This window comes from Mus musculus, chromosome 1 (genome assembly GCF_000001635.26).
Source record: "Mus musculus strain C57BL/6J chromosome 1, GRCm38.p6 C57BL/6J".
Classification (NCBI taxonomy): domain Eukaryota; kingdom Metazoa; phylum Chordata; class Mammalia; order Rodentia; family Muridae; genus Mus; species Mus musculus.
The window spans coordinates 154,191,517-154,216,994 of record NC_000067.6 but is presented as its reverse complement, the minus strand read 5'-3'; the positions used below and the strand labels follow the sequence as shown (position 1 = coordinate 154,216,994).

The 25,478-nt window shown below is 45.3% G+C and overlaps 1 protein-coding gene and 1 long non-coding RNA gene across 5 annotated transcripts; one reads left to right on the top strand and one right to left on the bottom strand.

Moving 5' to 3' along the window:
- Positions 1–3,785: 3,785 nt before the first annotated feature.
- Zfp648 (zinc finger protein 648) lies at positions 3,786–15,808 on the bottom strand. Of its 2 annotated transcripts, NR_166709.1 has the most exons (3): positions 15,567–15,808; positions 10,268–12,955; positions 3,786–4,388 (listed from the first exon to the last, which is right to left on the bottom strand). NR_166709.1 is itself a non-coding variant. In NM_001204908.2 (2 exons), exon 2 carries the CDS (start codon positions 12,896–12,898, stop codon positions 11,321–11,323), a length of 1,578 nt encoding a protein of 525 aa, NP_001191837.1. In that variant the 5' UTR covers positions 12,899–12,955; positions 15,567–15,808; the 3' UTR covers positions 10,157–11,320. The 2 variants fall into 2 exon arrangements, 1 of the variants encoding a protein (NP_001191837.1); NM_001204908.2 differs by lacking the exon at positions 3,786–4,388 and having other exon boundaries at positions 10,157–12,955.
- Positions 11,551–25,181, top strand: Gm30388. 3 transcript variants are annotated; one of them, XR_387486.4, is made up of 3 exons: positions 12,951–13,071; positions 19,001–19,174; positions 19,863–25,181. It is a non-coding gene; the product is annotated as a predicted gene, 30388 (long non-coding RNA). The 3 variants fall into 3 exon arrangements; XR_003948053.1 differs by having other exon boundaries at positions 11,551–13,002; positions 19,001–25,181; XR_878615.3 differs by having other exon boundaries at positions 19,001–25,181.
- Positions 25,182–25,478: the final 297 nt, after the last annotated feature.

Here is a 25,478-nt window from a genome sequence, read left to right as displayed (position 1 = left end):
TGTGTGTATGTATATATAATTTACATTTATATATTTATTTCTATGTCATTTTTATATTTACTGTGTCATATATATAAAGTAACATTAAATAATATAAAAAGTAAGCATGATTGTGCTGGTTAATTTGACATAAGCTAAAGTCATCCGAGAATGGGGAACCTCAATTTAGAAAATACCTCCTTAAGAAAGGGCTGTAGAAGCCTATAGGGTGTTTTCTTAATTAGTGATTTATGTGGAGGAGGCCTAGCTCATTGTAGGTGGTGTCATCTCTGGGCTTGTGGTCCTGGGTTCTTTAAGAAAGCAGGCTGAGCAAGCTATGGGGAACAAACCAATGAGCAGAACCCCCTCTATGATCTCTGCATCAGCTCCTGCCTTTGTGTTCATATCTGGCTCAAATTCCTGCCCTGACTGCTTTTGATGATGAATTGCTATGTAAAACTGTGGGTAAAATAAATCCTTTCCTTCCTGGGTTGCTTTTGTCACAGAGTTTCATGAAACCAATGAAAGGAAAGAGAAACCTTAACTGAGATGAATTGGTACTAGGGTAGAGAGATATTGCTGTTCTAACTGAAAAGCAATGTGTTTGTGTGTTAAATTGACAAGGGGTCAGTTGTAATGGCTAGTTTTATGTCAGCTTGACATAAGTTAAGGTCATCTGAGAATGGGGAACCATGATTATAAGATGCATTTATTTTGTAGGCTTAGTGAAGATACGATTTCTCCTTAGGTATTGAATAGCTGTCATTCTAAGATAGTTTCTTTCCTTCCTGTGTGTACTGAAAACAAATTGAGACTTACAAGTAGATTCACCCTGGGATATTTTGTCATTCACTCTATAGAAAGTATTTCTAATAACTAAGCACCAGATGGAACATTGCCTACCCAGGGAATATGTATGGTTTTTGATGATGAAACTACTTCAAGTATCAAGAAAGAGGTTAGCAGGTCATTGGTTAGTTTACTGCATCTAGTTGATGATTATTCCAAGAGTCTTCTGTCTGTCTATCCATGAATTACCCTGCATTTTCTAATTCTAGCACCCAAGAAGCTAAGGCAGAAGGATTACTGTGAGGTTGAGACTCATCTATATAGTGAGAGTTTATCACAAAAGAAGAAAAACAAAAACAACCCAGTTAACTAAAGAAGAGATAAGGGTTCCTTTATCAAGTTTTTTGGCTTAGAGATATTTAAGTCCAAGTATTGATCCGATCCAGCTTCTACATATCCATCATATCAGATTGGGTATCAGACTCAAGGATGTATGCTGATAAGTGCAGTTCTTACTATCAATAGCTTGCTCAATAAATATGAAGTGACATCAAGCTGTCTCATTCATCAGGTGATCACTGCCCTTACACATATCTCAGGCACCATTCTAAACATGTCTCCTCGTGTTAGAGCAGACACACTGTGATGAGAATGCCTCTGTGTGTGTGTGTGTGTGTGTGTGTGTGTGTGTGTGTGCGTGCGTGTGTGTGTGTGTGCTAGCAGAGTTCTATAGGTGGTCTAAAATCTCCCTCTCTAGTTATGTTCACCCTCTGTGCTTTATCCAGCTTTATATTTTCTCTCCAATGAGGAATAAGAAAATTCTGTGCAAGAATGTTTTTTGCCCTATCTGTCATGATCTTAGTTCAGCCCCTAGATGTTCAGTAACTAATGACCTTAAAAGCCAAATGCCTTAAAGTCTATGCTAAGAAATCTGAACTTTAAAACTCGATTTCCCCTAAAACGCAGTGTATCTGCACCGCCTTTGTAAGACATTCTGTGCTGAAGTTGAACTTGTGTTTATTCTATTGGTCGAATTTATTATGCCCATGAGAGCTGATGATTTATTACTGAACCTCTTAAGGATTAACCATGCTTATTGCACCAGTATTCCCTGAAGGCAACTTGGAAATTGTCTTGCTTATTCTTAATCAGGAAATATTAAGGATGATTCTGAGGGAATCGCCTGCCCCTGCTCAGTAAGACTGAGCCACAAGATTTTTAGAACAAGTGTCTTCCTTAACATTAAACTTAAAAATTAACCTTACTGCCAAAGTACAAGATGATATCCTATTAAATAATAGATCAGTCTCTTCTTAACTTCTAGTTCCTTGTGCTCTGAGAACGGAGGGGACTTTTCCTTAATTTGCTGGAACATTTATAATGAATGTATATGGCTAGTAAGTTACAAAGACTGTCTTCCTTACGGCTTCCTTAGTTACTGTTTCTATTGCAGTGATAAGACACCATGACAAAAGCTCCCTGGGGGAGAAAGGGTTTATTTCCCTTACACTTCCATGTCACGGTCTATCATCAAAGGAAAAGAAGCAAGAAGTGAGGGCAGAGATTTAAGGCACAAATCTGGAGACAAAAACTGATCCTAGGCCGTGGACAGTGCAGCCCACCAGCTCGCTTTCTCAGCTTCTTGCTCTTCTATTTTGCCTACTCAGGGGTGGCATTTCCCAAAATAAGCTGAGCCTTCCTACAATAATCATTAATAAAGAAAATGTTCTATAGACTGCCTATGGGCCAGTTTTATGCAGGCAATCTCAATTGAGATTTCCTCTTTCCAGATATGTCTAGGTTCATATCAAGTTGACAAAAACCAACCAACACAGGTCACCAGAAGAAAGAACCACAGCCATGAGAAGTAGAGGGTAGTATAATCTCTGTAGCTTTTTGTGGAGGCTTAAGTCTGACAGCAAGGTTTCTTCAGGGTTGGTTCATCCTGAGGGTTACAAATAGATTCTAATCCAGACCATTCAGTTTGGCCAGTAAATGGCCATCTTTCCACAACTCTCTGAACACTGGGTTCTCCCCCAGTATGGATGCTTCAAGTTGAAATTTATGCAGTGGTCCAGATGTTTCGATGTATCCCCAAATTTGGGTATTAAAGCCTGAATCCCAGTATGGATGGTAAAGGGGGAGACCTGTGCCTGGAAATTAGTGTTGCTTTCTTTGTGAGAGTGCCAGTCAGCATCTGCAGCCTGGAAGACCCTCACCACTGCCTGGCTATGCTAGCATCCGGATTATCCCACCAGAGTCATAACAAAAACTATTATTCCTAAGCCTCCAAAGCTATGATATTCTGTTATAGCAGCCAATGCTGACTAATACAATATATATATGAGTAGAATATCATTCTGAAAATGTTTTTTTCATTCAATAGCTCAAAGTATATCCTTATAGGTATTTAATAAATTTGTTTAATTCCTTTTAACTGTTATTCAGTTCTCTAACATATAAATAAAACATAATTTGTTTACCCATTCTCTTTCTCATGAACATTTAGATTATCCCTAAATTTTTGTTGTTACTGAAATTATCATTCTCATGTTGTACATATATTCTCATGAATATTTTAATTCCCTGAGGGAAATAGTCTCCTGTTTTATTGACTACAGTAATTAAAAAATTAGCTTATCTTCTTATATCTTGCTATACTTGTAGAAATATCCTGCCATGTTAGTTCTTAATATCTATTATAAAATATAAATATTTCCTAAAATATGAAATAAACAAATGTTCAATTGTTTACTTCCCCCATTTCATTTGAATTGGAGGCACAGGAGGAGCATGTACTTACACTTACAGTATTCTCACATCATCCTCATGCCATATTAATTATATCATATGAGCATAGAATCTTTATTGTGTTACTTTGCAAAGAACTGTGCCAATCATTCTCATTCCTTCCAGCAGAGTATGAAATTTTCCATTTCTCTACACACTAACACTTCAAATAAGCATTTTCATCTAATATTTTATTTTGAAAAAAAAAATCTCACACAAGCAGAAGAGTTGTTAAAATGGCATAATTACATTGCTCCTGTCAGATCCTCACTTGCATTCAACAATTTATTAACACCTTGCAACACGGGCTTTCTCTCCTTTTGGGCATCTTCTTCTCTCCTCTCCTCTTATACAAACTTTTACTTATGTAATTTTTCCTCAAATAATTTGTAAGTTACAAATACCTTTCAGTCCTAAAAAGTTCCCAAATGTAACTCCCAGGAATAAGGAATGGAAAAAAGTCTCTTATGTAACCATGATAAAATTCAGGAACATTAAAATTCACCCATGTTCCCAGTTAAGTCATTTCTACCATGTTTCTTTGTTTTCTGATCAAGGACACACATTGCACTTCCTGGCCATGTCTCTCTAAGCTCTTTCTATTTCTGAGATGCTCATGACCCTGCCATATTTGAAGGATGTTTACACAATGACGGATGGCATACAGTTGTTCGTATCCTTTGTGGTGTTTGACTCTGCCTGAAAGCTGGGCTCATCACTGGACCACGCTGGGCATCTTCAACAGGACTGTGGTATAACTGATACAGCCCTTCTCTCAGCATCAAGAGCTCATAGATTTTTAGCACCTTCGCCATGCAGGCAAAACTCTCCTATGCATAAAATAAAGAAAAGTAGAAAAAAATTAAAAATGTTCCTCTATGATTTAGTAGTTTGAACATTATGTTGACCATAGTTATTAATGCCTTATTATATGAAGAGTGAATCTAATATCATTTGTTCTTGTATAGGCTTGGTTGTCCCAACAACACACATACCAGATAACTTCTTTCTAATACTGACTTTCCATGCTTGGGCCTCTTTTATAAAACTGTTTGTCCATCCTTATGTCAATACAAAATTAACAATAACTCTGGAATGATTTGTGGCCTCCTGGGCTTTGCTTATGGGACTCTTTCATATTGCTCTCCCTCAGTTACTCTCCCAGTCACAGCCTTTAACCTTCTCATATCAGCCTTGGAATTAGGTTGTCAAGGTCTCTTAAACATGAGGTCTTGGTTGAGATGACACCGACTTCGTGTAATAAGTAACAAATGACTTGGTTGTTAAGGTGCTAAGTCTTTCCAACTATGAACATGAATCTGATTTCTCATGTTAATTTTTAATAGGTTAATCCTCTGTTTAATTGCAATGGTTTATCCATTTTCTTAGACATTTTGGTAGAGAAGCCTAAATATCTTGGACAGTAGGTTGGCATAGAATCTCCTGTGATCCCCAAATGTATATTTCTCTCTATTAACTAGCAATTGTGTAGCATGTATCAGTTGTGTGTCTTCTAGTCAATGTAGTTCCAATAGTACATATAGATAGAATTAGATCCCACCCTCCAGAGCTCAGTCCTTAAGACCACTTCCTCACGACTTCAAATGCCAATCATAAACTCTGAGGGTGTTTTTCCCCCTGTGTTTTAGAAAAACTGTCTGTAAGGTAGAGTTATCTTCTTAGGTTTAATTAATTAGCTATACTGGTTCAGAGAACTCAGGGAAATATTTACATTTTTATTTTATAAGGTGCATGCAAAAAGAGAAGGTAGTAACATCAGAGACAGCAGCAAGCATAAACGGTTTGGGGGGGCATCTATTGGGGAGGTCTGGGGTGAGCTGGAGCCAGCAAGCGGTAGGAGGAACTCCACCTATTCAGTGAAACAATCAACTGAATTTCTGATACTCTTAGGACAATGAAATTCTAAACGGATTTGAATGAGGACAGAGGAGAGCCAGCAGAATAGAAAAAAAAAGCATCAAAGAGGAACAAGAACTACAAAATATTACCCTAGCACAGTGGGAAAATTGACCCAGAGTTGTTTCATGCAGAAAGAACAGAAACCCATCAATATTAAAAACAGCTATTCCTGTTAAACAGGCGCCCTCTTTGGTTTGAGGAATCATTCCATCCTTGCAATGTTTTCATGGGTCATTGAGTTTGTAGTTCACATTCTAGTACTGACGTTAGCAATGGCATCAACTCTAGTATTCTAGCAATTAAACTGATCCTTAACACACACTCCTTCTAAGCAAGACATTTTAAAGGTCTGTTTGGAGCCCCTGGGTAATCTGTTCTGGTCATAGCAAAGTCACATAGCTTTATAAGACACATGCATTGAGATTATAAAGTGTGTGTAACTACCAAGAGCTAATCATTCCCGGTGTGCTTCTGTGTGTATTACACAGGCACGGAATGGCTCCTTAGCCAAGAAAACATTGGTGGGCTTTCAAGGAACCATCCCTTTGGCTTCCTTGCATTCCTTCTGGCCAGCGTATTAAGTTTTACCCAAGAACTAATGATGAACATCTGCCAAACTAAGCTGTCCCACGCTTGTTCTCTGATTATTTTTAGTCTCCCCTGAATGAAACCATGATTTCCTGTACACTGTTCCAACTTTTACTTTATTTTGCAGTTATGACTGTCTAACTCGTGTGTGTGTGTGTGTCTGTGTCTGTGTGTATGAAGACATGCTTGCCTAACTCTTATACATGCAGAGCATCAACAATAGTGAACTATTCCTCCACAGCAAACAGAAATGGCTATGCCATCCACTTCCCAGTCACTGTTCATGGGCAATTTAATGTCTTAATTCCTTACATAACCTTTTAAAATAGGATTCATTAGCACTGCCATCTATTTTTAAAAATAAGGGGTTTGTATTTATTTTTATCATGTTATTTGTCTTTGTGTGTCTGTGTAAATGTATACCATGTTGTACATGGTCATGGAAGCTAGAAGAAAGCATCCAGATTTTCTGGAATCGGAGTTTCAGAAGGATGTAAGCTGGTTGCTATTAATGTTGGGAGCTAAACTCTAGTCCCCTGGAAGAGTGGAAACCACTTTTAACCACAGAATCATCTCTCCACACAAGCCAGGCTCTAATTTGTGCTCTCTGTGTCTCTGTGTCTGTGTTCTTTACATCCTCCTGCTGTATACCATCACAGCTGGCAATAGTTCCTGCACACCAGACCATTTCTGAGAACACTGGGTAAAGCCTTGCCTAGGCTTTGTACTATGCAGGTCATGATCACTGTAGATTCTGGTGACCAGATCAGGTGAACTTTTCTTAAGTGAAAATATACAAGTGAATATTATATACTTTTACTGGGTATGTCCAAATCAATGTTGTCAAGCCGACCTGTGGAAGCAGCATCAGTCTAGAAAGAAGCTTTAAGTAATATAGCAAGGAAGCTCCCTCCCTGACTTTGAATAATAAAATAAGATGAAATTATCTACTGTGAGGTAGAGTATGCTTATAGAAACCAGGGGTGGAGGTGCGAAGGTCCAACTTACTTTGGGGCAACCATGTGAGCAGAGTAGCCTGTCTTCAAGGATTAATTATTCCCCAAAGATATTTCAATTTGCCCCACTTGGAATGTCAGGATCCACTCAGCAGAATGTGTGTCAAGCTCCCCCATAACTAGTTGGCTTCTCTCACTTCTTTGGTGTCTGCTCCCTGAACTGTTATTACAACCTGTTTGTACAGGTTTAACTGACCTGGATACCCCAGGTGATATTTCTTATCTATTCAACATGACCATTTCAGTGAGTGTAAGAGAAGATTGGTCGGTGCAAATTTTCTTAAAACATCACTTGTTTATGCAGAAGGCCTGAACAATTAATTTCTTTGTAGCCTGTTAATCTACCCCCTTATGTTTCAGAAACAAAATATTGAATACTAGAGATACTCAGCACCTGCTGGTTTTCTGACATCCTTGGAGGTGTGCGGACATGAAAGCGGTGCCCAGATACTGCACTACAACCCTGTCTTGATGCTCAAAGCCAGGATTCAGCAAGCCAAAAGGTTAATAACCAATCTGACTTTTATGAGGATGTACTATGAATTATCCTTGAGGTAAAACCTTGTTTGTGATAGTGTAAAGCCAAACAAAAAAAAATTTTTTAACCAGTAAAAATTATACTAACAACTATCAAAAAGTACAGAGAAATAATCAGTCTTCAAACATTATTGATTACATGGCAGTCTTTATTCGATTTGCAGTCAAACATGAATTCTTCTGATTTCTCTGCCTGTTTGAGTCAGCCACAGATCTTGCCCGATGTTGTGATGAGTCCGCCTTCCCATTCTACCACTCAGCTGCAGAAGTTAAACTTCAGGGTACTTGATTCGCAAATAATGAGGATGACCTACAGCCAACTCTATCACTTAAATATGCAAGTATGTCTAATGGAATTAGCACATGAACCCTCAATCTTGTAGCTCATACAAGTTGCTTTCATCAAATAAAGCATGGCTATATTACTTTTCTTTAGCCTCATGTATCATGAGAATGCCATTTATCGGTCACACCCTGGGTCCAAGTCAGATGGAATCTGAGAAAATTTCATATATGGGGGAGTGGAGAGATGGCTCAGTGGGAAAGTGTTTGCCATGCAAGCATGATGACCTGAATTTAGATCCCCAACCCCACATAAAAGCCAAGTATGGCAGCACGCAATGGCAAACCACAACAGAGGAAAGATGGAGACAGGCAGATGCCGGACAGCCAGCCTAGATGAGGTGGTGAAGTCTAGATTCAGTGACAGACAGACCCTGTCTCAAAAGCTAAGGTGGAGACTGGCAGAAGACAACTCAGTGTGGGCAAACACCAGCTGTTGCATAAGCAAGTCACATTTTTAAGAAAAATTATCCCAACCAGTCTTCCCTTACATCCAACATGAGAAGCTCGTGTGGAATAGATAATGAATGAAGCCTGGGATATCTAAACCAGCAAGCATTCACACACACACACACACAGGATATCTAAACCAGCAAGCATTCACACACACACACACACACAGGATATCTAAACCAGCAAGCATTCACACACACACACACAGGATATCTAAACCAGCAAGCATTCACACACACACACACACAGGATATCTAAACCAGCAAGCATTCACACACACACACACACACAGGATATCTAAACCAGCAAGCATTCACACACACAGGATATCTAAACCAGCAAGCATTCACACACACACACACACACACACACACAGGATATCTAAACCAGCAAGCATTCACACACACACACACACGGGATATCTAAACCAGCAAGCATTCACACACACAGGATATCTAAACCAGCAAGCATTCACACACACACACACACACACACACACACACAGGATATCTAAACCAGCAAGCATTCACACACACACACACACAGGATATCTAAACCAGCAAGCATTCACACACACACACACACAGGATATCTAAACCAGCAAGCATTCACACACACACACACACAGGATATCTAAACCAGCAAGCATTCACACACACACACACACAGGATATCTAAACCAGCAAGCATTCACACACACACACACACAGGATATCTAAACCAGCAAGCATTCACACACACACACACACACAGGATATCTAAACCAGCAAGCATTCACACACACAGGATATCTAAACCAGCAAGCATTCACACACACACACACACACACAGGATATCTAAACCAGCAAGCATTCACACACACACACACACAGGATATCTAAACCAGCAAGCATTCACACACACACACACAGGATATCTAAACCAGCAAGCATTCACACACACACACACACAGGATATCTAAACCAGCAAGCATTCACACACACACACACACAGGATATCTAAACCAGCAAGCATTCACACACACACACACACAGGATATCTAAACCAGCAAGCATTCACACACACACACACACACAGGATATCTAAACCAGCAAGCATTCACACACACACACACACAGGATATCTAAACCAGCAAGCATTCACACACACACACACACAGGATATCTAAACCAGCAAGCATTCACACACACACACACACAGGATATCTAAACCAGCAAGCATTCACACACACACACACACAGGATATCTAAACCAGCAAGCATTCACACACACACACACACAGGATATCTAAACCAGCAAGCATTCACACACACACACACACAGGATATCTAAACCAGCAAGCATTCACACACACACACACACAGGATATCTAAACCAGCAAGCATTCACACACACACACACACAGGATATCTAAACCAGCAAGCATTCACACACACACACACACAGGATATCTAAACCAGCAAGCATTCACACACACACACACACAGGATATCTAAACCAGCAAGCATTCACACACACACACACACAGGATATCTAAACCAGCAAGCATTCACACACACACACACACACACACACACACACACACACACACACCTTTGAAAACTAGAAATCCTATATTTTGGAAGGAATATAAGTTTCATTTGCTGTCAATATCAAATGTGCTGTGAAGCCTCAGACTCCTTGACATCAAGGTCCAAAGCCAGAAACCACAGACTTTATGAGTCAGGACTTTGAAGAATGACTGTGAGGGCAGATTTTTTAATAAATTCACTAGAGGGTGATAATGAGGCGTCAAGACTTTCCCAGATGATTTTGAATAACGTTGACACAAACACAGATAAGCTCGTGGGTACCTGGACAAAAGGGTGCCTTAGTTTATGTCCTCCAAATCCGGGCTGTGATCCAGGCAGATTTAAACGAACCGTGCTGCGGCTCATCTGAAGCGATTCACTGTTTTTCTACAAATAACACGCGTGGCTTAATTTCAAATCCTGTGAACAGGAGAAGCAGTGGCAGAGAGGAGACACCTGTGAACTTCATGGGTGAAACCCAGGTGAGGTCCAGTTACCACATCCTCTGGTAAGAGGATGGAGTCTCTTGTCTGGATGCCGAGGCTGTTCTGAACTTCTGAAACCACTGCTTCCCAGATGCAGCACAACCCCCCCCCCCATTTCTGAGGTCTGTACTTCAAAGGCAACCCACAGAGACATTCCCTCAAGGTTAAAGTTGTTTTAGCAGTCAAGTGACAAGTTAGAATGTCTCTCTTGGTTTGTGGTACCCCCAGGTTGGCTTTGTTCTGTGGAAAAGTCCATCACAGGGACCATTCTGAGGATTCTTTATATAAAAATCAAAAACGAATTTTTCTCTAAAGATGGCTTTTTCAGTACTTAATACGGCTTTGAGGAAAGAAGAAAATAGACCTTTTTCGTCTATGTACCCATGGAATCCTGCACAGTGCTAACACAGAATTCTCTACCTTCTCCGTGACTAGAATCTACTTACCTAAGAAATCTGACTATTATTACTAAGGAAAGAAGAAAATAGACCATTTTCGTCTGTGTACCCATGGAATCCTGCACGGTGCTAGCACAGAATTCTCTACCTTCTCCTTGACTGGAATCTACTTACCTAAGGAATCCGACTATTGGCCAGCCCCTATTCTTTATCTTACCCTGGCCTCTAAACAGCGGGAGACTGGTGTGAAACTGCACACTTGGACACTATTCTGGAGAATACATATTCTCACAACACACAGAATACATGAAGTACAGGGACCATCCATAGCCAAAATCCAGGGAGTAGAGGGCGTAACCAGTGATCCTGGCTGCCAATATAACTTTGAGAGTAGAAGAGGATGTGAAGCCGAGGGTTTCTTCCCTTCCCTTGGCTGAAAGTCCACTGTACTCTCATTCATCAGAAGAGGAAGGGACAGGCTCCTTCTTGCAGGTGTCATGCTTGGCTTGATGCCTTTGGAGGTGGCTGGAGCGGGTGAAGGTCTGGCCGCAGCCCTCACACTGGTAAGGTCTCTCCCCATTGTGCATGCGGATGTGCTGCGCCAACTCGGACGCGATGCGGAAAGCCCTGCCACACTCTGCACAGAGGAAGTCCTTGTCCCCTGAATGGATCTGCTGGTGTCGCTTGAGGGTGGAGGAACGGGCGAAGGCCTGGCCGCATTCAGCACAAGGAAATGGCCTCTCGCCAGTGTGGATGCGCTGGTGGCGCAGCAGACGCGAGGGCTGCGCGAAGGTTACACCGCAGTCGGTGCATTTGAAGGGCCTCTGGCCGGTGTGCAGCGTCTGGTGCTCCTGCAGGTTAGAGGATTTGGTGAAGCACTTGCCGCAGGTGGAGCAGGGGAAGGGCCGCTCGCCCGAGTGCACGCGCTGATGCTCCACCATGCGGCTGGCCACGGAGAACTCGCGGCCGCAGGAGGAGCAGCGGAAGGGCTTGGCGCCCAGGTGTGTGCGCTGGTGGCGCAGCAGTGACAGTGGCCTGTTGAAGGTCAAGCCGCACTGGGCACACGGGAAGGGCTTGTCATTGCTGTGCATGTTGCGCTGGTGTTTGCGCAGATCGGAGGAGCGCACAAAAGCCCTGCCGCAGTCCGGGCACCCATAGGGTTTCTCGCCCGTGTGAGTGCGGATATGCTTGCGGTGATCGGAGGACCAGGTGTACGCCTTGTCGCAGAAGGGACACCGGTATGGCCGCTCGCCTGTGTGTAGGCGCCGGTGCTGCTGCAGCGTGCTGCGATGGGAGTAGGCCTTCCCACACAGTTGGCACACGTAGGGCTTGGAGCCATGATGTTCCGCGGGGACCTGAACTTTGGTGGACTTCTGGAAGGCCCGCACACACCTATCGAGACCCTCCTCTTCCTGCCCGCTGCCTTCTGGGCCCGCCTGGCCCTGGACTTTTCTACTGCTCCGTACTTTTACTAACAGGCTGGCAGGAATGGTTGGAGTCTGAACTAGTGTACTCTCAGACCTGGGAAAGTGCTCCAGAGAGTTCTTGTCTAGGGAAGATGCCTCAACACTGTTCTGTGCCTCAAAATACCCTCCACTGTCCAAGAAGCTGTTCGGGACTTCTGAGGCTGGGTCCTTATTTGCCTTCTTGCCTCCGTCACTGCCCACGGAGTCCCTAAGGGGCTGTATCTGAACTTTGTGTAATAAACTTCTGGAAGGGGCACCAAGAGCCTCCTGTAATTTGGGGGAGTCTCGAATCTGGGTGATCCTCGATGCCTTTTTCCCCCCGTTGCTGGTCTTCCCAGGCATCTCCCCAGGTTTCTGCGCCACACACCCAGCACTGAAGCACTCAGGCCAGTTCTCTTCCTCTTTGCAGGACTGAGTGTCAAACTGCGAGTCGGTGTTGTTCTGAGTTCCTGGGGAGCCACCCTTCCTACCATCCTCTTCTTCACTCTCCAAGCTCATTCTCAGCATCTGAGTGCTGCCAAGGGGCACCTTGGTCCACCTATCCTGGGAGTCCACCTGTGCCATGGTGCCTCTTCTATTGCCTGCTCCTCCCAGAAAGAGCCTTCGCTTGGCTCACAGCGCCTGCAGAAAGCGAGGGTGAGGGAGGGATGTTGGAGGAACAAACAACAGTGAGTGTGCTTAATCTCCTTCCTAGCCAGAGAATATACGGCTCTGTTTCCTACCGATATCCATGCCAGGTACATGGTTCATATTGTTGGGCATTGTGGGATGAAGGAGGCTCTGGCTCCTCTGAAACTGTCATAGCCAGCCATCTTCCCTTTGAAAATCTTGTTTGCTAGAAGCCCAGATAGAGAGAATGCTGTCAGAGATGATTGGAAGTAGAAGGATTTGCTGGGTGCCTGTGCCCCAAATGCTAGCAAAATAGAGGCTCTCTGGACTTGGGGAGCTTGATGAAACAGGCTTTAAGACACCTCAGACACTCACGGTGTCCGCCAGTTGGAAAACCAGGTTAGTTCCTGATGTCCCTGCCAACAGGACAGATGTGTTATCCTGTAACGGGCATCAGGGCTGTCTCCCAGGCATTGAGCTGTGTAGGCCACCTTTCCTGAAGGCAAAGAATGGTCCCCCAGAAAAATGGGGCGATGACACAAGACAGCAGACAGGTTTCCAAGCCTCCTGTCTGCTTACGCAAGGCCTTTAAGGTCTTTGCAATGAATAAAAAGGCCTTCTCCCATGGAAGGTGAACAGAGACAGGGAGAAAGGGATGGTCACCTGGAGTTTAGGTTTACACATGGGAATTCATATTCTATGTTCATCTTCAGCTGCAATGTTTAACCTTTCCCTAAGTTGGCCATATGAACCCCCGTGGCTTACATACCTACATGTTCCCCAAATTGACAAGCATGGACCTAACATTTGGACAGCAAGGCATGCAATATACAATATTAAGGATGGCAGCCAGATACTGGAAGTCCTGACTTTCCCGGCTTTCTGGGCACTTTCTCTGCTATTTCCCAGACACATCTTTACTTGTTCCTTCCAGAGACCTTCCAAATAGAGGCTGCTATTATTGTATCCCCTTTCATCTTACAGACAGGACCCTGAACTTTAACGAGGTCTATGACCAGGGCCACCCAGCTCACAGACACCAGCTCAGGCCCTTCTCTCCAATTCCATGGCTGTGTGTAGAACCTCAAGCGCTACTACCTCTTAGCTGTGGCCTCCAGAGCAAGGCCAGCCCTGGGGTTAGGCCTTGCCAAAAGCAGCCACACACAGCATCCTGGAGAGGGAGCGCTGCTGCTCTCTGCAAGCATCAAAGCCCCTTGTGTTTGCTGGGCCAAGAAGCCTTGGCTGTGCTGGCTCAGCACTGGACGCCTCCCTGTGCTCATTGACCCAGATTGCCCTCTGCAGGAGAAAGAGGCCAAGGCCCTCTGAGAGTTGGGATGCATGCTGCACAGACTGCTGCTCTGGGTGGCCAGGAATATTAGTCACCGAACAGTATCTGTCACCGAAGTCCCTCACTGACTGCACCACTTTCCACCCCCACCTCAGCAGGAATGACAGGAGACGTCTCGTACTCGGCATGTCCTGTACCTGTCCTCCCCCACTCCTACCTGCTTACTGCCTGGTGTGTGTGTGTGTGTGTGTGTGTGTGTGTGTGTGTGTGTGTGTGTGTGTGTGTGTGTGGAGTACAAGGAAGCTTCCCTTCTTATTTTGCGTACAGAAGCTGTGGATTAAGAGAAGACGTATTGTAGACCTACCTGTGTTCAGTATTTCATGTCCCTCTGTGTCCCGAAGCCCAGGGGTATTCCTTTTGATACACTGAGCTCATAAGATGTCAGAGTATGGCTGAGGTATGTTTGGACCAGAACACTAAGTCTGGAATATTTTCAGCATTTTGGAGCTTGGAGATCAACTATGTGCATGTGTGTATGTGTAACACACAGAAGAGACGCAGTGCTAGCAAACTCCAGATGATTAGCACACTGTGGCAGGTCTGGAGTGCCCTAGCTGGGGGACAGAGGGACGCTGGCTTTGTATGAAGTAGGTACCTGAGGTCTCATTCTCGCTCTGTGACAGCATACTGTGTATGCTCATCCCTCTTAGTCCACTCTGTGGAACATTCACCTTCTCTATTTGTCACCTATGTGTGCCCTGTTGTCCATAGCCTGTGTCTTATTCCTCGCCTCCACAGGGTATCAGGGTTCTGCTAGCTTACCTTTCTCTGGACTCTCAGGGCAGATTGCCTTTCCTGACAGAGAATCCCTTTTCTGGTAAGGCCCCATTCCCACTGAATACAGTCACCCTGCCTTCTCCCTTCCAGAGCAGTCGAAGACTTGTTCTTTCTCAGCCAGGAAGAAGGCTAAGAGGAGATCAGGGAGTCTGGGTACGGTTATCTGGCAAAGTCCACACAAATGTACCTTGTCAGGAAGAGGACCGCTGAAAAGGTGCCGGGTCTGGGACTTCTTCTCCTCTCCAGATGTACTGGTTCTGCAGCCTTGAACTTCATCCACACCCAGCAGCCAGCCGTGGCCCCGGTGCAGGCCCCAGTTCTCCCACTCTATACCCAGACATGCTTCAGAAGCCTGGCCTGGGGCTTGTTCCTGCTCCTGCGCCAGCTCCTGCTCCTTTCCCTGCCCCCCTGCCAGCTTCCTCCACCTCCCGCCACCTCCCCCCTCCTCCTCTGCTTAAGCCCTTGCCCTTTCTGGCTTCCACATACGCAGTTGCTTACCTGAAAAAACGCAGACGTGTGGAGCACCTTGTCCAGGCTTTTGTCTCACCTCTCAGCTACTGGAACCAGAAATTCCTGAGAGCAGAGACGATGTCTCCATGTCTCTGTTATCTCACCCTTTCTTTCCTGTCCAATGCAGCAGCTTCAGAGAGGGGCTCAGGAGGTGGGGCCAATGTATTACATTCAACCTTCTTGCCTACATCCACAGAGCAGCCTGAGACTGCCCTCTCTCTGCCTGAACTGAGCTGAAACTCAGGCTCCCTCGGTTCCCCGCCTTCCCTTCCTGCCACAGCTGGCTCTCCTCCCTTCCACTCCCTCCTCAGAGGCCTCTCAGTCCTCCTGCAGGTGGTCCTGGGCCTCCTGTCTGTCCTCACTCCTTCCTCTCACAGAGCAAGCCATTCTTCCTTCACTCCTGCCCTGCTGTGCTCGCGAACCTCCAATTTCATGTCATTTTCTGGGGGGAACATTTCAGGAAAAAGCCTCTAACAGCCCTTCCTCAATTTAACCCCCACTTCATCCCTAGTCTAGACTCTACCTCTCTCTAGGACCTGCCCTCTCCCCATCCTATGACCAGCCTTCTTCCTATTCTAGACTCTATCTTCTCCCTCCCTCTAGGAGCCACCTTACCCACACACACACACTCTAATGCCCACCTTCTCCCCTATCTAGTACCTACCTATACAGAGCTGTGGGTCCAGTGGGGTTAGGGAGTGTCTTCAAATTCTTTTATTGGCCCAATTATTGGCTCAAGAAATGCTCACAGCAGTTTAGCTGGTGTGGGAAGCACAGGTTAGTGGTACAGATGCCAAGACTGCTCTGACTCTCTCTCCATCTCCCAGCACTGATTACCATGTGGGCTATTGGGAACAGAGTAGTTGACCCAGGATAAAAGGCTCAGTAGTTCTGAATTATGAGCTCTCAAAACTAATATGCTAAAAAAAGAAAAAAAATCCAACCAAACACACAAAACCCCACATACCTAATATTCTTTTATTAGAGTGAGTGCTTAGGACATTAAAATAGTAATTTGGAATATGCTGCCTGCGATGTCACTATGTGGCCAAAATTAATGCTGGTAGACAGAAAGGTCCTAGTTCTGGGTTTGAATCTTACCACCCACTAGGTTGACCTTGGGCAAGCTATTAAATATCTGAGTCCCTTAGCTCCTCATCTCAAAAGTGAGGATTAGGATAGCATCACCATCATGGTGGGCTTGGGAAAAGACTAAGCTAATAATAACATGGCAAGAGGCCAACAATATGTCCGGAACATAGTACACATAGTACACAGAAAAAAATAGCTGGTAAATAATGTGTGGTGGAGCACACCTGTTCTTGCAGCCTCAGAGGATGAGACAAGTGGACCTCAAGTGAAGTTAACCTGCATTGCATTGTGTTCTAGACCGTTGTTGGAGGAAAGAGAAGAGAGAAGGTGGCATGAAGGAAGGCTGGTTAGCTGCCTTTTGTTACTATGCTGATGTTGCTGGTTTCCTGGATAATATGGCTGGCTCTGTTTCCCTTCTGGCCCTTGTTAGTGCTACAATTCTGACAGGAACATTGGCACCCAACAAAAGTTCTCTGGGTGTGATCTAGACACCGGATTACTCTCTGCTCCTTGGTGTTTTGCAGGCATGACTTCAGAGGCAGGAGGCATGAAGTGTAGATGTGCCTCATAGTCTACTAGTCCAAATAGGGTTCAGGGAGCCCTCATCTCAACACTTGTCCAAAGTTCAAAGTGTCTTAGGTGGCCACATCCTTTGAGCTTCGGAATGTAGATGCATGTATAGGAAAGTAGTGAATTGTTTGTTGATTTGTGAAATGGCCTAAAGAGTTGAATGCTGGAGTTGGGCTGTGTATGGCAGATCACCAAGCACTAACTACTTCTAATACTCAGCTTCTGTTAATACAACACCCTAGTATCTCAACTAATCATCACCCCATTCCCTTAGAGTGGTCACTATCAGTGGCCTCATTAAAGTTTGTGAACACTGAGGCTCAGCCCACTGAAGTATCTTCTCCAAAGTCACACATACCATGTAAAGTCAAGATAGCAGGGTTTTGACTCTTTTTCTTTGCATATATAATTTTAAAGATGTATTTGTTTTATGTATATGAGTGTTTTCCCTGCATTTATGTTTGTATACCATCACATGCGTGCCTGGTGCCCACAAATGTCAGAGAAGTCATCAGATCCCCGGGGATGCTTGCAGATGGTTGTAAGCATCCATGTAGGAGCCAGGAACCAAACTGGGGTCCTCTATAAGAACAACTAGTGCTCTTAACTGTGGGCACTAAAGGGAGTGTGGGGGAAGGGGGAGAAAGAGCCCATGTACAGCCAGAGTTCCTCCTGTGCTCTGGGCGGGCAGACGTGGGAAGGCTACCAGATGCTTTCCACTCAGCCCCGGGTGGGCATCTAAGTCACTGACCCCACTCGACGGGAGGGGAGGGGGTCAACAAGGGACATCCCCAATACCAGAGGCCCCCAGGCGACACCCTCGGCTCCAGGGTTATGAGAGAGAGGGCAGTCGGAGAGAGGTTCCCACGCAGGCGAGAGTCCTAAATCCGGTCCATGGCTGAAGCACAAGAAGGCCTTCCATTGGGAGATTAGAAACAGCTCATTAGAAGAAAGCCTATCCCATCGTCCAAGCACAGCGGGCCTTGATGAACAGACACAGTTTATGATTTTAGAGCTTTATTATAGAAAGGCAGGGGAAAAGAGAAGAGGTGGAAAGAGAGAAAGGGAAAAGGAGAGAGAGAGTGAGAGGAGAGTAAGAGGAGAGAGAGAGTAAGAAGAGAGATCGAGGAGGGGCCAAGCAGCCCCTCTTATGGTGGGCTGTTATCTTACTGTTGCTAGGTAACTGGGAGGAGTTTAGCCTGAAGGTCAGAAGCTTGGGACATTGTCTACGTGACTACTAGCTACACACTTCTCCTATGGGGGGCTGTAGCGGGGAGGGGGGGCAGTAACTTCGACAGGAGCCTTGAGTTCCAGGGGACATGAGGGAACGCCTACCATCCCATGTAAGTGAATTATCACCATTGGGTTTCTCCGGGGTTCCACCTCTCAACCGACTGGAGACCAGACTGTCTGTGCATAACACAATGCCCCACACTTAACTACTGAAACATCTCTCCGGCCTTTCTTTTTCTGGCATTGGGATTCAGGCTTGACCTTGCTCATGCTAATTATATGTTTTACTGCTGGAGCTATAGACCTAACCAGGATCTTCACTGTTAACCATGGCCTCTGCCTGATTCCTGATTCATTTCTCCCGGAAACCTGTAGTTCCTATATCCAGAGCCATGTGACTGTGTGTGTGGCCTTGGCAGTCACAACCCTGGAAGATATTCTTGTCCCTGCACTTAAATGACATGACTTCTGCCCATCTAACCCATTCTTGTTAACCTGAACTGTTTGTGTTTCTGTCTCTCTTTCAGGAAAGTATAACCTCTGACTAATTTCCATTTGCCATGAGATCTCCATGTGAAACTTCCCAGACTCCTCTTTGTTTTTGAGGATGTGTTGGCATTGATACCATCTTGATGGTAGGTGACAGGCATCCTTGTGATACATAAGATCTGAAGTGGCCCAGATGCTACTTACATCATGAGGTAATGCGAGCCCATTATGTTTCTGAGTTCCTGCCCTGCTATGCCCCCTGAGTCAAATGCTTTGATCTTTTCTGCCTGAGATTCTTCACCATATTAATGGCCTGCACACAGAGGGTCTGGGACCCCTGAGAACTGAACTCTAGAATATCTTGTATCGTGTGTCCTTTGCATACCTTTCACATCACAAGCACATTCACTGTCTCACTTCATCTCCATGAGCTTCCTCTAAGCTACAAGGCATGGAGAGTTGGCCTCGACACCCTCTGCCCTTCTTTTAAGAACTTCTGGAAGCCGTGGAGGTAGCTCAGTTGGTAAAATGCTTGTCATGTGACTTTGGATCCCCAGCATCCACATAAAAAGCCAGACATAGCTGAGCATCTAATTCCAGATGCTGAGGCAGCAGAGACAGGGGGATCCCTTGGACTTTGTGGCTAGCCAGTTTATCGGTAAATTCCAGGTTATTGAGAGACTGAAAAAAATTCAAGGTGGAGAAGCAATCGAAGAAGACATTCAGTTTTAACCCTTGACCTACATGTGTATGTACACACTTATCTCCACATAAACACATACAAAAACACATACAAAAACATATAAAACAAACAAACAAACAAACTTCTGGAATCTCTCATTCTATCCAGCGCTTCATGTATGCAAACAAGGGGTGTATTGTCTTAATTTCTGTTTGCAGGCCTCCTTTAAAATCTGGTATCCCCACTCGGCCCCCCTGAGCTGTCCAACTTGGCAGTGGTGCAAATAAGGACCTGCCTGCTTGTCTGGGAAGAGGGAAGAAAGGAGCCATTGAGGGAGAAGCCTGAAGCACAGGGATGGGATGGGGCATTGGCCTCCTAAGAGGTTCCGTGGCGGAGTTCAGGCCTTCCTGTCAGCCCCACAGGCTGGATGAGCACAGCTGAGAGGCACTGCTGGAAAAGAGGCTGCGTTGTCTCTCCACCTTCAAGGATGCTGCAGGCTCTTGGTTGAATTCATGAGCTGGTGTTATGCCTGGATGCAGGACTAGATTGTACTGCCTTACAAGGTCCCTGAGTTTTAGCTATAGCTTTGAAGCCAGGATTGCTTCCCCCCAAGTTCTCTGTACTCTGCAGCCAGCGCAGGACTCTGGCTGTTCTCAAATACTGGGGACACTTGATGCATTAGCCCTGGCCCTTTATCACCCTTGGAAAAGATTCATGGATCCAATTGAGTGTCCTATACATGTTCAAGACTGTCTAAATATTATTATTCTGCTAGACAATAAAGCTCATTAGTAAGAGTATACACACAAAAAGAAAAACTGTAGACCTCAGAGAATTCACCACACAGTTTTGAATTAGAAAGACTTGGCTCTAAACCTCTGTTCTGTTTGTTTTGGTCCTAGTCAATGTATTTCACTTTTTCGAGCCTCAGACTTTCCGGCTGTAAAATAGGAATAAGAATACCTTTGTGAGCCAGGCAGTGATGTCACTCCCCTCTAATCTCAGCACTTGGGAGGCAGAGATAGGTGGATCGCTGAGTTTAGGCCAGCCTGGTCTGCAGAGTAAGTTCCAGGACAGCCAGGACTACACAGAGAAACTCTATCTCAAACAAAAACAAACAAACAAACAAGCAGAAACCTTCATGAAGGCAGAGTATGGTATCCCATATTTGTAATCTGACTGAGTGATGCCCCCACCCCACCCCTGCCTCATGATTTCTCAATAAATTTTAACCCTGACATCTTATTCCTGTGCATCCCCTAGGAGAAGGTAGCTGATGTCCTTGCCTTATTCCTACTACTCTAGACACAGCTCTGAATCACTCTGATTTTAGAAAAGCCCTTCTTCTGACTCTGCCTCCTGTATCCTTGGGTCACACCTTCTCACTGAGAGACTATCCAGTCATTTGGGGAGATTTGAGGGCTCCCAAAGTAGTAATGCCATAAATGTGTGCCCTTTGTTGTATGTTACCTTTGGTGTGTGTGGCAATTAACGATGGGGTGGGAGGTTGGTCCTGCAGATAAGATGTCAAGCATTGAAGGGCTTCATATGTCAGTTCCTCCAGTAGCTCCTGCAGAACAGTGCCCTGCTGAAAGCCTTCTCTTCCCTACCCAGTCACACTTGCCCCTGCACAATAAGGTGGCCAGCATGCTCACCCTGGAACCTAACAGGTAAACCTTTTCTTTACTCCCAACCAATATTAATGACAACGCAATTTGGGGTGGACATCACCTCTACCTTCAGTGTAAGTACAGGGACTGCCCCCACCACCACCTCAGGCTCCCACTTTCTGCCTTCCTTCTTTCTTTCTTTGGGTTGTTTGTTTTTAGATTTTTTTGAAACAGGAACTTTTTGTGTAGCCTTGGCTGTCATGGAACTCACTATGTAGACCATGCCTCCAAATCAGAAATCCACCTGCCTCTGCCTCTGAAGTGCTGGGATTCAAGGATGTGTGCCACCACCACCTGGCAAGACCAGCCTTCTTTAAATTCCTCAAGACCCACATTGCACTGCAGTGGCCCTCCTAAGAAAGCCCCTAGACTGTGAGTATGAGAGAATTAGCTACAAGCAATGGATTGTTATTGAGGGAAAACAACAACAACAACAACAAAAACAAAAAACAAAAAACAAAAAACAAACAAAACGAGGCCAAATATTCACAGTCTCTTGAATTAGCTTAACATGTCATTGGTCCAAGGAATAACACACCTTTCCTGGTCACAGAGATGCCAGGCCTCTTTTATGTACATCCCATCTTGGCTGAGGTGCTTACCCCCATATTTGAATACTTGGTCTCCAGTTAGTAACCCTGTTTGGTTTTGAGAGGTCTAGGAGGTGTGGCTTTGCTGAAGAGAGTGTGTCACTGGGTCAGGCTTTGAGATTTCAAAAGGATGTGCTATTTCCAGTGCATTGATTTTCTATGTAAGCTCTCAGCTGCTGCTCCAGTCACCATTTCTACCCCCACTCTGCCCTCATAGACTCTAACTCTCTGGAAATGTAAGCCCAAAACAAACTCTTTCTTCTATAAACGGCCTTGGTCAAGGTGCTTTATCACAGAAGCAGAATGATAACTAAAGCATCAGTCTTGGGACCATGCAGAAGACAAAAAATACCACAAAGAAACCTTTGTAAGCCCACTATACTTTCAGCTCTCCTTTTGCTTTTGCTGATCTTTCCAGACTCAGGGAGGAGAGATTTGGGGAGGATAGAAGATGCTGCACACCTTTAATTGGTAGACAAATTGAAAAAGAAGATTCTGATCCTATGTCCACCGGAATCTCTTCATTTGTGAATTCCTGAAGTCCTGGCGTATAATGAAAATGACAGAGAGAAATCAAATGTCAGAATTCTAAATGAGATTTTAGAAATTATCTGATGCAGCCCTCTGTTTTTCAGATGTTGGAATACACGTGTTCATATGTTTGCTCCATCATACATTCATTCATTCACCTAATATTTGTTCACCTTCATTATTATGTCAGTGTTTGCCAAACTACCAGACTGAACCTACATAGGACAGGGAATGTGGCAGTTATGGGTCTGGCCCTTCCTTTGTTTGCTTCTTTGTTTCGTGTGTGTGTGTGTGTGTGTGTGTGTGTGTGTGTGTGTGTGTGTGTGTGTGTGTGTGTGTAAACTTGACATAAACTAGAGTTGCAAGGAGGGAATTACAGTTGAGAAAATGAATCCATAAGATTAGGGAAAGGAAGCCTGTGGGGCATTTTCTTAATAGGTGACTTATACGGGAGACTCCAATACAGTGAAGGTGGTGCTACCCCTGAGCTTATGGTCTGTGTGTATAAGAAAGCAGGCTGATGCACTGCTACTCAAGCATCCAGGGCCAGGCTGCTGCCAGGAGCTATGTCTCTTTCTGCAGTCCTATGGCAGCCTATAGCAAACTCTATGATGTCCCAGACCTGTTACCACCAAAGGCAATGCGGATGCCCCTGGTCTGGTCTGCCACCTAAGGCTCGGTGTTGAGCTGGCCTCACCCCTACCTAGGCAACATAGTAGAGTTGCCGCCTGTGGGAGCTGGGAGAGCAGGCTCTGCCCTTGGCCCTTGCTTCCTTTGGGAAGTGGGAGAGCAGGCCCCACACCTCACCTGGGCTGCACAGTAGAGCTGACCCTGGTGGCATGGGTGCTGGTGAGACATGACATTAGGAGAAGTGGCCCCTGCTCCTTGCCAGTTGTTGTAGCAGATGAGCTAGCTGGGGCAGTGCTGGAGAGCTTGCCCTAGTGGTGTGAGCCCAGGATAACTGATGGGCTGACCAACTCAGGTACCTCCCATGCCCAGATCCAAGGCTTTGAGTTGGCCCACCCCAGCATCTACTCCATCAAGTGTAAGGCCAAGACCTGCAGATCCAGTGCTGCAGGATCTCCAAGACACAGGGCAGTAACAGTATATCAGAGAGAACTCCCTGTGAGGATCTAGTATTCATAGAGTAACAGAAACCAGAGGCCTCAAAACAAACCAATGACTCCTTGGGCAGAGGGTAGATACAAAGGGATGGGGACAAGAGTGGGGTTGGAATGCATGAAGTGAAATTCACAAGAAATCAATAAAAAGCTGAAAAGAAAGAAAGAAAGGGAAGGAGGGAGGGAGGGAGGGAGGAAACAGCAAGGTAGGGAGGCAAGGTGAAGGAGGTCAAGAGGTCAGGAGTCCTCAGGAATTTCCAGGTCAAGCCTGTCTATAGCGCAGGTGTTCCGTGTGACTACGGGGATGAGGAACTGGAGATAGCCACTGGAGGGTCCCAGATGCCAGGGAAGCAAGAGGCTTCCAGGACCCAATGGGGACGACTTTAGCTGAAATACGCAGTAAAGAGGAGATAGATCCTGTAGAGACCACCTCCAGTGGATAGGCATGACCCCCGGTTGAGGGAATGGGACCACCCATCCATTTCAAAGTTTTTAACCAGGAAATGTTCCTGTCTAAAGGAAAGACAGGGATTTAAAAAAAATGGAGCAGAGACTGAAGGAAGGACCATTGGGAGACCTCCCCATCCAGGGATCCATCCTTGTCTCCAGACACCAAACCCCAGCACTGCTACTATTACCAAGAGGCACTTGCTGACAGGAACCTGAGGTGGCTGTTCCTTGGGAGGTTCTGCCAGCAACTGAGCAGTGCAGATGTGGATGCTTGGAGCCAACCATCAGGCTGAGCCCGGGAATCCTGCTCCCCCCAGAGGAGCTGGAGGAAGGCTTGGAGAAGCAGAGGGGGATTGTAACACCATAGGAAGAACAATGTGGGTTGGCCAGATCATCCAGTGCTCCCAGGGACTAGACCACCAACCAAGGAGTGTACAGGGAGGGATCCATAGCTCCAGAAACATATGTAGCAGTGGATGGCCTTGTCTGACATCAATAGGAGGAGAGACCCTTGGTCCTGTGGAGGTTTGATGCCCCAATGTAGGTGGATGTGGGAGTGGTGGGGTAGGAGAGGGTGGGTAGGTGGGGGAGTACCCTCATAGAGGCAAAGGGCAGGGAGAGAGGGCAGATGGGGGGGGTTGTGGAGGGGTAACCAGGAAATGGGCTATCATTTGAGATGTAAATGAATGGAATGATTAATAAAAAACAGAAAGAAAGAGAGAGGAAGGAAGGAAGGAAGGAAGGAAGGAAGGAAGGAAGGAAGGAAGGAAGGAGGGAGGGAGGGAGGGAGGGAGGGAGGGAGGGAGGGAGGGAGGGAGGGAAGAAGAAAGCCGAAACTGAGCATGTTAGCAAATGTATTTAATCCCAGAAGTCAGCCAGCAGTAGGATCTTTATGAGTTGAAAGCTGACCTGGTCTCACAGTGAACTCCAAGCTGTAAGCCCAGGGCTACATAGAGAGACCCCATCTCCAGAAACAAAATAAAATATAAGCAAACAAAGAGTCAGGCAGAGTATGCCTGACCAAGCCCTAAGGAACAAACCAATCAGCAACATTCCTTCATGGCTTCAGCTCAGATCCTGTCTCTAGGTTCCTGCCTCGTGGTTCCTGCCCTGACTTCCTTCTGTGATGACCTATGATATGGAACTGTACACTGAAATAAATCCTTTTCTCCCAAGTTTTGTTGGTCATGGTGTTTCATCAGAGCAATAGAAACTCTGACATAATAAAAACTATGCTTTATATTCTGGTTGTTTTGATTCATGGTCAAAAAACACTTGAGGCCTTGGAGGTCTCCCCAAACTATCCAGGTCGTGGCCATTGCCTTTGGTTGCCCACTGGAACTAGATAGTGAGACACCACAGACATTGGTTACAGAATACAGAGAAACCATGCTGTAACCAGGCTGGCAGCTTCCTTCCTCCTCAACAGCCTTCACGGTGCTGGAAGCTACTCTTCAGGTAACAGAGAGAAA

Excerpts from the sequence above, each read along its gene's own strand:
- Zfp648 (NM_001204908.2), bottom strand. The coding sequence starts at position 12,898 with ATGGCACAGGTGGACTCCCAGGATAGGTGGACCAAGGTGCCCCTTGGC.